Here is a 12,783-nt window from a genome sequence, read left to right as displayed (position 1 = left end):
TGCAGGTGAATGAGCTTCTGATAGTGTGGCTGATGTGATTAGGCCCTGTGATGGTGTCCCCTGAATAGATATGTGGACACAGTTGGCAATGGATAGGTTCCTGAGTGAGTGGTTCTGTTGTGTGGTGTGTGGTTGCTGGTGAGTATTTGCTTCAGGTTGGGGGGCTGTCTGTATCGCTTGCCCTGGCCACTGCTGTGGTAGCGGCGGCACTGGCTGGGGGCCCCGGGGCCCTTTTATATTGCCCAGGCCCCTGGGCAATTGCCCCTTTTGCCCCCAGGTCGGCATGCGTGCTCCAGGGGCATGCTTGGAGAATATCTATCACTAACCTGCAAACTGATGGCAGTGCCTGTGTGGACTGAGAAGGGAGTACTTGTGTTGCCTGTGGCAAGTGGAGTTGGGGAGCTGATCCCTGGCAGGCACAGACAAGGCTTCTTCATGCAGGTGACATCAAGGTGCCTCACAACCCTGGGTATCCCAAGGAAGCATCACACATGGTAATTGTGAATCTGACTAGTCAGTGACGAGCCCACCCAGAAGTGGTACCTCCTGTCCCATGGGGCTCGCCCCGGCTCCATAGGTGCTAGAGTCAGCAAAGGCCAAAAGGCCATAGCCCTCCCCACTTTATAAAACAGGGAATTCAGCGCACCCTACTTTTTAAAACCTGGCTGGAAGGAGCACACTATGGCACAGGCCAGCTGGCCAACATCCTAAATGCCGGCAGCAGGCCCTCACCTACCGGCTGCCAAAACCCCAGTGGTGGTCCCTCTCAGTAGCGGGGACCAACTGGGTCTGGGAAGCAGAAAGGACCCACTACCTGAAGACCTTGCGCTCACCAACAGGAGAGTAAGGTAAGGAGTTGGGGGAGGCAGAGTGTTAGACTGTTGGGAGTAGGGGAAAGGCAGGGGCTCCAGGAGGGTCAGACTGCTGTGAGGGGGCTCCCTCCAAGGCTCTGGGGGGAGGGCCTTGGCTCCCCACTTTTGCAGTCCTTCTGGCACCCATGTCTGGGTCCACTCTGGGCATTGCAAGGTGGTGCATGTGGTCACACTGCTACATAGGTTTAGCACATCCGCCCCTCTATAGAAGGAAATGGAAGGGTGGATGCGTCAAATGTGAGTGGTGCTGTGACCATGTGATCACAGCACCCGAACTGCAGAGCCAGGCCAGCTCCACAAGACAGGAGCCACTGCTGAAGGGTGAGTGCAGGATGTAGTCACTAGCCAAACCTCTCCCCTGCTACATGCTGGGCCTCGTCTTTCTACACGCGTACTACATAATCCACTTATTCTGCCCCACCCTCCCTCTCCCAAAAAGAATACGACTGTAAGAAAAGGCAGGGCAGGGATGAACGAGGATAGGGGAGGTTAGAAGATGTGTTACTACCTGGAACTTCTCATGGTCACCAGCCCCACGGCCATGAGTGAGGACTCCCCTCCACACAACAAATGCATGCAACATCTCACTTGGCTTGGCTATTCTGGATGAAAACTCAGGATTTGGCCATGCTTGTTAAAATTTTGTAGTGAAAAGTGTTGTAAGCCAGTAACTAAACCTCAGTGAACTACAGCAGATGGCTGGAATTCTGGGCTAGCACCACATTTCTGCTTTAGTTTAATGAATTTCTTAGCAACGTGATAGTATTCAAAAATGTTGGACTTGAACCTCAGAAGCTCACAAAAACAGACAGAAGGTCAGCCTAGGGAGCCACGAATTTCATGTCTATTGTTCGCTCCGATAACGATGCCTTCTACTTTCTTGAATAAGCCACTTGTCTTGTTGTGCCTGTAACGTGGAGACAATAATACTCACTCACCTCTCCCCGAGGTGTGCTGGGAGGACTCATTAGCTAGCTAAGTATTATTAGTATAAATTAGTCAAAAGTCTCAGGATTTATAGTGATGAAAAATTTTCTGATTTCTCACAGTAATTTCAAAACTCACATAAAAAAATAAAACATCTACTGTACATTAGCTAATTGGACGCATGAACACTATGTAAACATTCTCTCACCACTTTAAAAGCCCTTGCAGGTGCAGGTAAAGAATTGGTTTCTTCCAAATATTTTTCCCAAGAAAAATGTTTGGCATGTGGATAATCTAATAGAAAAAAATATAAAAGCAAGGTTTAATGATGTCATATAAGTATTATGATGTAACATACATTACAGCACATTAATCTAGAGAATTCATAATAAGGCAAGTAAATATTTGTTATAATATTTTATAAATCTAAAGAATAAATAAAGCAACTACAATAAGCAGCACTTATCTGAACATTCTAGCTGCCTATGACACATACTCCCTATTAATCAAAGAAATAGAAACCCCACAACACACAATACTGAGTGACCAGCAGCACAAAAATAAACTACAACTGCTCTGGATTTGAGAAGGTAAGTAACAAAGATTGGAAGTCTATCCACTTCTATGCATTCAAGACAGTGCTTCACCCTTAATCCTGTATTCTACAGGTTTAAGGTTATTGTGCCAATACTAATCAGAATGTACAATAGTCATGTATCAGTTTAAAATGTATGTGACCATCTACCAACTTTCATTTTTAAGTGAAGTTGTTTCAACCAAAACTATTGTCATACTTTCTAAATTTAGGATATCTCTGATACAGACATCATGGTTTGTGGGGCGGAGGAGGAGGACTCATTCTAAGAAAATGAGATTGTCCTGTTTAATATGTCTTACACCAATAAAGTGTTTTCTTTTAAAGAACAAAGAGTGCTTGCCCATGACGTTGTATAAGAACTAAATGTTTAAGTGTTGACTCATGACATGACAGTGAATTTACACCAGTATCTTGTGTTTTATGAAGTTTGCCAAATAACAAGTTGTAATTAACTTATTGGCAGATTCGAATTTTACAGTACATGTTCAGGTTGTTCTGTAAGTAGCTTTGTGCTCTAGAATTTGATGCCTCAAAATGTTTCATGACTTCCCCAGGCTGCTGAGCAGTAGGATATTTCTCAACTTGGTAAGTAGGTCTAGCTGGCTAAGTACAGTTTTCCATGTTGTCAGGCCACAGATGTCTGTGATCTGTGCTTTCATTATCCCACATGGCAGCAAAACTTATGCCCTTAGCTTCAAATCCTCTATCTTCAACACCAAATGAATGCAGAATTGGCCAATATACCTTTTATTTTACTATTCTCAGTCATACACAGATTTTTTGTTTCTAAACAAAGTTACATAAAAGCTTTTGCAATGGTACCATATTAGTGACATTCAAAAAGGGTTTCTAAACAAGGAATATCTGTTTTCTCACTACAAATCTATGAAACAACAGTGCATGGGGTGGGAGAATTGGAGAGCAAAAACTTGAATTTTCTGAATAAAGATATGTAAGTCACAAACCGTCTTCACAGAGAAAAGCACAGTATTTGTAATGAGGTCCTACATAGTCACATAGCTAGTGCAGCAGTTCATGTTCTGCAAAAATGACTTCCTTTCACTGAAACTCTCCTACAGGATGCATGAAAAACATTCTGGATGATATCTCTCACCACAGTTCCCTGACTTCATTTTATTTAATGGAACATTCCTCTGATTCCTGCAAAGTTCAACGCCTCGAAAATATAAACCTCCTCCAACTTGCTGAAGGCCTCCTAGGTGTGGGTTGTACTTTCCTTCCTGTATATGACTGTAAATGTACTCTCTGAAACTGCCACACTTGTCTCTTGGTGCAGTCAAACACTAATGTTATATCTGCGGCTCCTTCCAGGCTGAGTTCTATTTTTGCAAACAATATTCAGCAGGCCCCCTTAACTCTGGATTTCTGTTTCTGAACACACAATGATCTCTGAGTGCTTCTCTTAGATGCCAACCAAAATGGCAGGTTGTGAACAGCTGTCTAAGATAAGCCAGGAAATCAAATAGGCTTTCCTATTTTCTATTTCTTTTGATTTCTTAAGTGAATCTCAGACCTCTTAGCTAGGAATTTAGTTGGGGGAACATATTGCTTTTTAAATAATTCAGCCAAGTCCTCCTAGTTCATATATCTCAGTTCCTAAAAGAAAAGTCTTTGAGGACTACAAATGCCTCACTTTCCAAACAGAGATGAAGAATGGAAATTTTTATTAAGATTCTTCAACACCATCAGCATAGAAATACTGCTGAGACCTTTGTACATAAAATGGTTACATCGCATTAGGGGTGACAGATCGTTCAATGGTTTGAGCATTGGTCTGCTAAACCCAGTCTTGTGAGTTCAATCCTTGAGGGGGCCACTTAGGAATCTGGGGAAAAAACTGGGGATTGGTCCTGCTCTGAGCAGGGGGTTGGACTAGACGACCTCCTGAAGTCCCTTCCAACCCTGATATTCTATGATTAAATCCTACACATTTTACATCATCAGAGGGATTCATCAACTTCCCCACAAATTATCATTTTCCTCTTTTCTTCTCAGACAGATCTCTTGCCTCACTGCTAACATGGCAATTGCCTTGTTATTTCTCCAAATCCAATAAGTTTTTTATTAGATCAGACTTTAATTGGATCAGAATAAGAAAAAACAAACAAACAAACAAAAAATGAACAGAGCTAGCACACTCAGAGGTTTCCTTGGTTACAAGCTACATGCAGCTAATTTCATTCTTGGGTATCCAAACAAGCTCTAACCAGTGGCAATTACTGCTAAAAGACAAGAATTGTTTTTAAACTCTGGCACACAGAATGTTCCAGACCTTAAAGGGGCAGTAACCACACACAGTCACCACCGTTCTCAAAGTTTTACTTTAACAGACAGAATGACTGACTCTAAATCACATACATTCTACAAGAAAGAAATCTCCAAGTTTTTTCCATTAATTCTCTCATGGTTATTTTTATACCGAATATTCTAGAATTATTTACATAAATTTGGAAGACCAACAGGCACTACAGACCTGTCTCAAAGGAATTTAACAACTTTGCTAAACAGCACTTCTTTTTACAAGCTATAGCTCAAGCTACTTTCTATGGAATAGTCTTAATGATCTCCAGTATGGAGGGGATTCCAGTTAATCCAACACACAATATCCCAAAATAAATGCTTGCTTTCTTGTTTTCAGTAAGCGCTCTCTCTCTCTATTGCATGCTCACTCTCACCCTGGTTTCCTTTCTTTCTGAGAGTCCTTACCACTTTTGTTCCCTTGATTACACAGGGCTAGCCACCCACTTATCCACTAAGACCCAGATTTTTAAAGGTATTTTGGTATACCTGCGCTCATCTCGGTTGATGTAAGAACTTGAAATCTCATTTTCCAAAAGTATTTCGGTACTTGATATAGTAACATTAATGATGCATGCACAAATTTAGTATCTTTTTGTGCTATATTAATGAGACAGTTATCCATCAAGATATGCCATGGGAATTTGGAGATGGTTGAAAAGGAAAACAGAATAAAACAAATCACTCGGTTCCTTCTCTATTTCTTTTCTCTATGAAGTTCTCTTTTGCTTTGCTTTTATCTATATATTTTTTCTCCTTATTTCTTTTTGCGTGATGGGCTGAATTTACTTACAGGTTCTGGAGTCTTGGTGCTGAAAATTGTGAGAGATATTGCAATGACATGCAATATCTTCAGGGACTATATTGTATTAAATGTATACAATGGTTTATGTACAATTGTATTCTACTCCAAGGGGAAGAATTACCACAGCTACTAAACTATTTAGAGAGTTACCACCCCCTGGAGTAGTTTGCATACTGGTTCAAGCTGGATTTTCCAGAGAATAGGAGACAAAGAAAGGACTTTTGGCATAAAAGGATGACCTTGAATTTACACAAGGTCTTCCTGTGATCCAGCAAAAAGACAGGACTTTCTGCCCATGGGGCAATCCATGTGGAAGGGTTGGAAGGATTTTGACCTACTAGAGCCCCATACGACTGATGGGTGACCTAAGGTAAGCTTTTAGCATGCATATAGGAACTTCTATTGTGTTTATGTTTTCCTTGTAATGCTTTTACCTTAAGAATAAATGTGCTTGCTTAGAAAGAACCATGGTAATGTCACAGAGTCCTTGGTGGGATTAGGCAGCCCAGTGGCTAGCACATATAGGGCCACCTCCCTAAGGGCAGGTCTTGCAGTCCAGACCCTCTTTTAATCAGAGGTGTGGTGAGGTGGGCAGTGAGGGGAGCCCAGGCCCACCCACTCCACCAGGCTTTGACCCAGCTAGGAGGGTCAACAGTGTTTGGCCCTCAAAGGTGCCCTCTGAGTTACCCCCCCGACCACTTCCTATTGTCTGCTGTTCTCACTCTTCCCCCCTTCCCACTCTTCCCCCAGCTTCCAGTTGAAATATAAGGTGACAAGCAAAAGAAAAGGCAATCAAACCCTCAGATCCAACTGGGCTCAGCATACAGTCTTAGTCCCTTGTGGAAGCTTCTCTGGCACTTTTGTCAGGAGCCTTTTGGGTAGCCTTTCTGTCCTCCTCCCCAGCCTCCCCGTTTCTGAGCTGGATTGCTCCCTTTTCAACCCTTCCTTCAGCTGGAGCATGCTCTACAGGGCTGGTGCTACCTGGGCCCAGTACTGTCCTTTAACCTCTTCCAGCCCAGTGTGGGGTTTGTATACGCCATCACCGGTAACTTGTAACTGCTTGCAATACACTGTTCATAGCCCTTGGAGAGAAAGCAAAGAACAGGTGCTACCCTCTAGGCAGCGTAAGGTGGGGAGCTGTACAGCCCTAAAAACTCCTGGTTGAAGGGAGTAGGATAAAGGTCTCTATTCAGTGACAGGTGATGGCTGCAAACTTGAGATCTGACTGGGAACTCTGGGAGTGGCCCACAAAGGGGGTGGGAGGGAGATATGGCTGCAATTACCTGAAACTGTGACAAAAATATCAATAGCATATATGCCAGGTTTACAGAGTTGTTGCATTAGACAAATATCTGCATGCGAACCAAATCTGGAAGTTAGACCCTTCCACATGGGTTGCCCTCCACTGGACAGAAAGTCTGTCTGTTTGCTGGATCAGAAGGAAGACCTTGTGTAAATTCAAGCTCATATTTTCATACCAAAGGTCCTTTCTTTGTTTCATAGACTCTGGAAAACCCACCTTGAAGCAGTATGCAAACTGTTCCGGGAAATGGGGGGGGATAAACTCTCTAGATAAGACTCAGATGGTCCACCTTAATCATTTGCCATTGTTTTTAGTTACTGTAGGAGCTGTGGTAATCCTTCCCCATTTATACATTTAATACAATATAGTCCCCAAAGAGATTGCATGGCATTGCAATATCTCTCACAATTTTCAGCACCAAGACTCCAGAACCTGTAAGCAAATTCAGCCCATCACATAAAAAGAAACAAGGAGAAAAAAATATAGAGGCAAAGAAAAGCAAAAGAGAACACGAGAGAGAAAAAGTAGAAAAGAGGTAGACAGGCTATTTGTCTCATTCTATTTCACTTTTTGACCATCTCTAGGCTTTTCCCTGGGAATATCTTGTATGGATAACTGTCTCATTAATTCAGCACAGAAAGATATCAAATTTGTGCATGCATCATTCAATTTAATATATCAAGTGCTTGTAAATAGACCACTTCAGGCCCCTCCAAATACCAATTCTTAATTATAAGTAGAGTATTTCAATGGAGCTGTCATAATGTGTGTTATGAGCCTTGGCCAATGCTGTTGCTAGCTACATTTTCTTTAATTCTTTCAGTTGGGTAGTACTGAAGTGTAGTACAAACCTGGAGGGGTGATGAGAGTTCTTCTATGTTCTTTACACCATCCAATGGGATGAATGTGTGGGCTAGCTGCCTCACACCTGGAGGGGAAAAAGTGATTGAAAAATGCATTCATCATTTTGTTGTCTGGGCATGCACACAAGTTTTTTTTTATTTTTTCCCCTAAAAATGCAGAATTATTTAACAAATCCAAAATAAATTATGATAAATTTAACTCAAAATATAAATTTTAACTGTAACAAAAACATATCAATATACCTCATTCAATCTTACCCCATAAGAGTGAGCATAAGACCTTTGCAACATTTTTGAAAGGTCAGTGACCCAATTATACTGGACCAACAAGGACAGCAAATTCCAAGGAAAACTCCTCCACTGAGGAGCCCCCTCACCAGTTCCCACATATTCAAATCTTGAGATTCTTAGCACAACATGTCAGCCCATCTCAAGCATCCCAGTAATGCATTCAGAAAGAATTGGGGTCTTGTGAGGCCACTCTGAGGGGTTTAGAGTGTGGGAGGAGGTACTGGCTCTGGGCTGGGGATGTGGGCTCCAGGGTGGGGCCAGAAATGACAGGTTCTGGGTGCGGAAGGGGGCTCCTGGCTGGGGCAGAGAGTTGAGATGCAGGGGGAAGGCGAGTGCTCCGGCTGGGGGTCTGGGTTCTGGGCTGGGGCCAAGTGTTTGGAGTGTGGGAGGGGTCTCAGGGCTGGGGATTGTGGGCTCTGGGAGGGAGTTTGGGTGCGGGAGAGGATTCTGACCTGGGGCAGGGGGTTGAGGTGCAGGAGGGGGCTCGGGGTGCCTCAGGCGGCTCCCAGGAAGTGGGTGGCATGTCACTCTGGTTCCTAAGCAGAGCAGTGGCCAGGGGGCTCTATGTGCTGCTCCCAACTGCTGGAGCCACCCCCACAGCTCCCATTGGCCATGGTTCCTGACCAATGGGAGCTGAGGAGCTGGTGCTGGGGGTGGCAAGTGGAGTCCCCCTGTCCGCCCCTCTGTCTAGGAGCTGAAGAGACATGGTGACCACTTCCTGGGAGCTGCGCGGAGCTGGGCACAGAGCCTGCCTACCCTGCTGGCACTGCAGCCAACTGGACTTTTAGTGGCCTGGTCAGTTGTGCTGACTGGAGCCACTAGGGTCCCTTGTCGACCGGATGTTCCGGTTGAAAACCAGATGCCTGGCAACCGTTGTCTGCCCATGTGGCTCCTATTGCAAGGTTGGGGTCTATATGATAATATCTATTTTCTTCACATGGTTAGGAATTCTGGAAAGTGTCAGCATCCTAAGGGTTAACATTTCACATACATACATATATGTGTGTGAATAGCAGTAAGTAAAAAAAAATCAGTTTGTTATTCTATAATCTCCAACATCCTTACTTCCTATGGAACACAGAGGGGTTTACCCTGTTGTTATCATAGGGAGGAAGACTTCTGCATGAGTTGAAGGTATATCCAGACCCTGATGTCTAAACATGTCAGATATCTTACCATATTGCCTCCACTTATTGATTTCAATGGGCAACTGAGCACACAAAAGAACACAGGACTGAACCATTGGCTATATTACGATAACTACATTGACTTTGAGCTTGTGCTACATAAAGCAAAAGTAAAGAAATATTTTCTTATTCAGAATTTAAAGAAAAGACCTTAAAGTACACTGATGTTTTAAAAGTGATTTTACATGACAAATAGATGAAGTCCAGTGTAGGTGGATTTAATTGTGTACGTTAAATAATGGAAATGCAAGCAGGGTATCTCATTACCATCATCACACAGCAAGTACTGTTTCAGATTTCTGCTTACAGATTTTAGACCTAATGCTGAAATACCTGTCTAGGGTAATTTTTTTTGAATTTTTTTTTTAATAATATAAAACTGAACAGCTGCACCAGTATTTCTCTATGCTAACTTCAAATATATCAAGCCCTAGAGGAAAAAGTACTCTCTAGAAACAAAGGCTTTATTACAACAGCAAAGGATGCAATTGATATCAAGTGTACCAACATTTTGTCCTTTACAAAAAAATGCATAAAATACGTTTTATGTATTTAAGTTTATTATTTATACAGCACTTTATTTATTCCACTTTAAAAATGCCCTGTTTTTTTATTTTGAAAATATGGTACTTTTGTGTCAACACTTTTTAGGGTTGTGAAGTTCCCAAAGGTTCACATTCTATCTCCATTAGTTGGTCTTTTACACCTAACTCAGAAAAGCTCTGCCTGGAGCAGTTCTAAGAAAGTCAGAGTTATGCCTCCTTCAAATGCATCTCTTTGTCTCTCTCTCTCACACACACACACACTCTCTTCCCTTCTCTCTACAGAGACGTCAGAGAGGAAAGAAGTAAAGAACAGTAGGACTAACAGGTATTCTCTCTCCCAAATCCATTAAGGGGCTGGGCCAGGGGAGTTTGCAAAGACTGAGCCATTACCTCATTGGACTCATTGCATTGATGCTGCCTGAAGAGCTCTGGAGTAAAATATTCAAAAGCACATAAACTACTTAAGAGCTTATGTTCCACTTTCAAAAGACTCCTAAGCATCTAAGTCACTTTTGATACTGAGACATAGTCACTTTATCACTGTGTGATGAGTAAAATAAGTGTGGGAAAAATGGACAATTTTTAAAGTATCCTATTAACATTGCCTCTGAGCACCTTACTGTCATTTTAAAAAATGAGAAATATTGACAAATAAAATGGCCGACTTTTATCTTAAGTAGGACATACAGCATTCTTTCGAGGGACAGCTGTGGTCTAGTAGACTGAGTACATAACTTGAAGGCAAGAATGCTAGATTCTATTCTCAATTTTGTCACTCAGGCCAGTCATTCAGATTTAAGGCCATAAGAGACCACCAGATTACCTACTCTGACCTCCTGTAAACCACAGGCCAACCAATACCACCCAACACACTAAACCCTCCACCCAAAATTAGACCATGGATTACAGCCCACAAGAGAGCAGACTCTTGAATGCCACAAGCACAGAACAGGAAGGACTGAGGTGCACCAATGCCTCAGCCCCTCGCAGTGGCTAAGTGAGATATACATAGATTATCCTGGCAAGTGACCCTCACCCACAACTGCAGAGGAAGGCCCCAAAACCCCCCAAATTGCAGCCAATCTGACCCAGGAAAAAATTCCTTGTCAACCCCACAGCTTTGTAAAACACTTAATCCAGAAGCACTGTGCAAAAGCAATGGGAAGGTTAGTAACTAGTAATCTGAGTTTGAGTACACTGCCTCTGCAAATCCACTATCTTTTGAACTGTAATGTGGCAAGCACAGGATCTTTCATAAAGCAGTGCAGTTGTGGCATGTACTCGCCCAAATAAAGGATCCCAAAGTTCAGAACAAGATTATAAAGGTCATACAAACCATATCATGTAAAACCTGTCTCTTTGTTAGTGCCAGTCCCTACAGTAAACAATGTTTAACAAGAGCCAAAACCATCGCTGGAGGGGAGGGATAGGATACAGAAGGACCTAGACAAATTGAAGGATTGGGCCAAAAGAAATCTGATGAGGTTCAATAAGGATAAGTGCAGGGTCCTGCACTTAGGATGGAAGAATCCAATGCACCGCTACAGACTAGGGACCGAATGGCTAGGCAGCAGTTCTGCGGAAAAGGACCTAGGGGTGACAGTGGACGAGAAGCTGGATATGAGTCAGCAGTGTGCCCTTGTTGCCAAGAAGGCCAATGGCATTTTGGGATGTATAAGTAGGGGCATAGCGAGCAGATCGAGGGACGTGATCGTTCCCCTCTATTCGACATTGGTGAGGCCTCATCTGGAGTACTGTGTCCAGTTTTGGGCCCCACACTACAAGAAGGATGTGGATAAATTGGAGAGAGTCCAGCGAAGGGCAACAAAAATGATTAGGGGTCTGGAACACATGAGTTATGAGGAGAGGCTGAGGGAGCTGGGATTGTTTAGCCTGCAGAAGAGAAGAATGAGGGGGGATTTGATAGCTGCTTTCAACTACCTGAAAGGGGGTTCCAAAGAGGATGGCTCTAGACTGTTCTCAATGGTAGCAGATGACAGAACGAGGAGTAATGGTCTCAAGTTGCAGTGGGGGAGGTTTAGATTGGATATTAGGAAAAACTTTTTCACTAAGAGGGTGGTGAAACACTGGAATGCGTTACCTAGGGAGGTGGTAGAATCTCCTTCCTTAGAGGTTTTTAAGGTCAGGCTTGACAAAGCCCTGGCTGGGATGATTTAACTGGGAATTGGTCCTGCTTTGAGCAGGGGGTTGGACTAGATGACCTTCTGGGGTCCCTTCCAACCCTGATATTCTATGATTCTATGATCACTGAAACCCAGTTGGATCTATAATACAACAAGAGCAGAGAGCAAACTATAACGTTGTTTCTTATTTTTATAAAATCTAACAATTTTAAAATGTGGCTAAACAGAACAAAAATGCAAACAGTAAATACATGGAGAGGTGGCTTCCTTGCCAGCAGTTTATCATGTTAAGGAAAGAGCTGAAGGTGGCTGGGACTGTGAATTCCTTTATAGACTCTTCTCAAACGTCTGGATCCATAAGGGAACATGCAGATATCCGAACTTTCCATATGGGGGCAAGCGAATATATGCTCATGACAACAGGTCATGCGCATTCTCAAGAACAAAGCACTATAGCCACAACTCTGGAGGAAGAAATATTTTTTCTATCTTGCGTATTCATTTTCCCTGTGATTTTTGTCTTGCATGTCACTGTTGCATAGCCACAGCTCAATAATTAAATTCAGACTGTAAGAGACAGAAACTAAATGACTGTAAATTCTTTTCAGAAAAAAATATCAAATAAAATATGCCTTCACTGAAAGGTATGGATAGCACTGTTTTATTTTATAACTGACCCAGTTTTTTTCAAAATATGCTAAATGTGTTACATTATTTTTGCTGTTCTGAATTAACTGCCAATTTCCCCACTGGATAAAATTTTATTTTGATATTTAGGATTTGCACCAGAAATACTCATATTAAATGTATATACTATTGGCTGTACAGCAGATATGATTTTGTTAACAATTGTAATTTCTATAAACACCCATAACAGTGCATTATAATTAACAAATAGAACTACACTGTAAGTATGGCTATTTATACAA

General features: G+C 42.5%; 1 protein-coding gene across 7 annotated transcripts in view; it reads right to left on the bottom strand.

The window, feature by feature from the left end:
- Window positions 1-12,783, bottom strand: part of L3MBTL3 (L3MBTL histone methyl-lysine binding protein 3) — a 152,000-nt gene that overhangs the window by 60,777 nt on the left and 78,440 nt on the right. For all 7 annotated transcript variants that reach the window (XM_073337277.2, XM_073337276.2, XM_073337281.2 and 4 more), the window contains 2 exons: window positions 7,676-7,752; window positions 2,008-2,093 (listed from right to left, as the gene is read on the bottom strand). In XM_073337277.2, the coding sequence (XP_073193378.1) occupies window positions 2,008-2,093; window positions 7,676-7,752 (163 nt within the window). The remainder of the gene's footprint in view (window positions 1-2,007; window positions 2,094-7,675; window positions 7,753-12,783) is intronic.

The sequence above is a fragment of the Lepidochelys kempii genome, chromosome 3 (assembly GCF_965140285.1).
Source record: "Lepidochelys kempii isolate rLepKem1 chromosome 3, rLepKem1.hap1, whole genome shotgun sequence".
Taxonomy (NCBI): Eukaryota; Metazoa; Chordata; order Testudines; family Cheloniidae; genus Lepidochelys; species Lepidochelys kempii.
The sequence above is the reverse complement of the archived record's forward strand: the minus strand, read 5'-3'. Positions and strand labels throughout refer to the sequence as shown.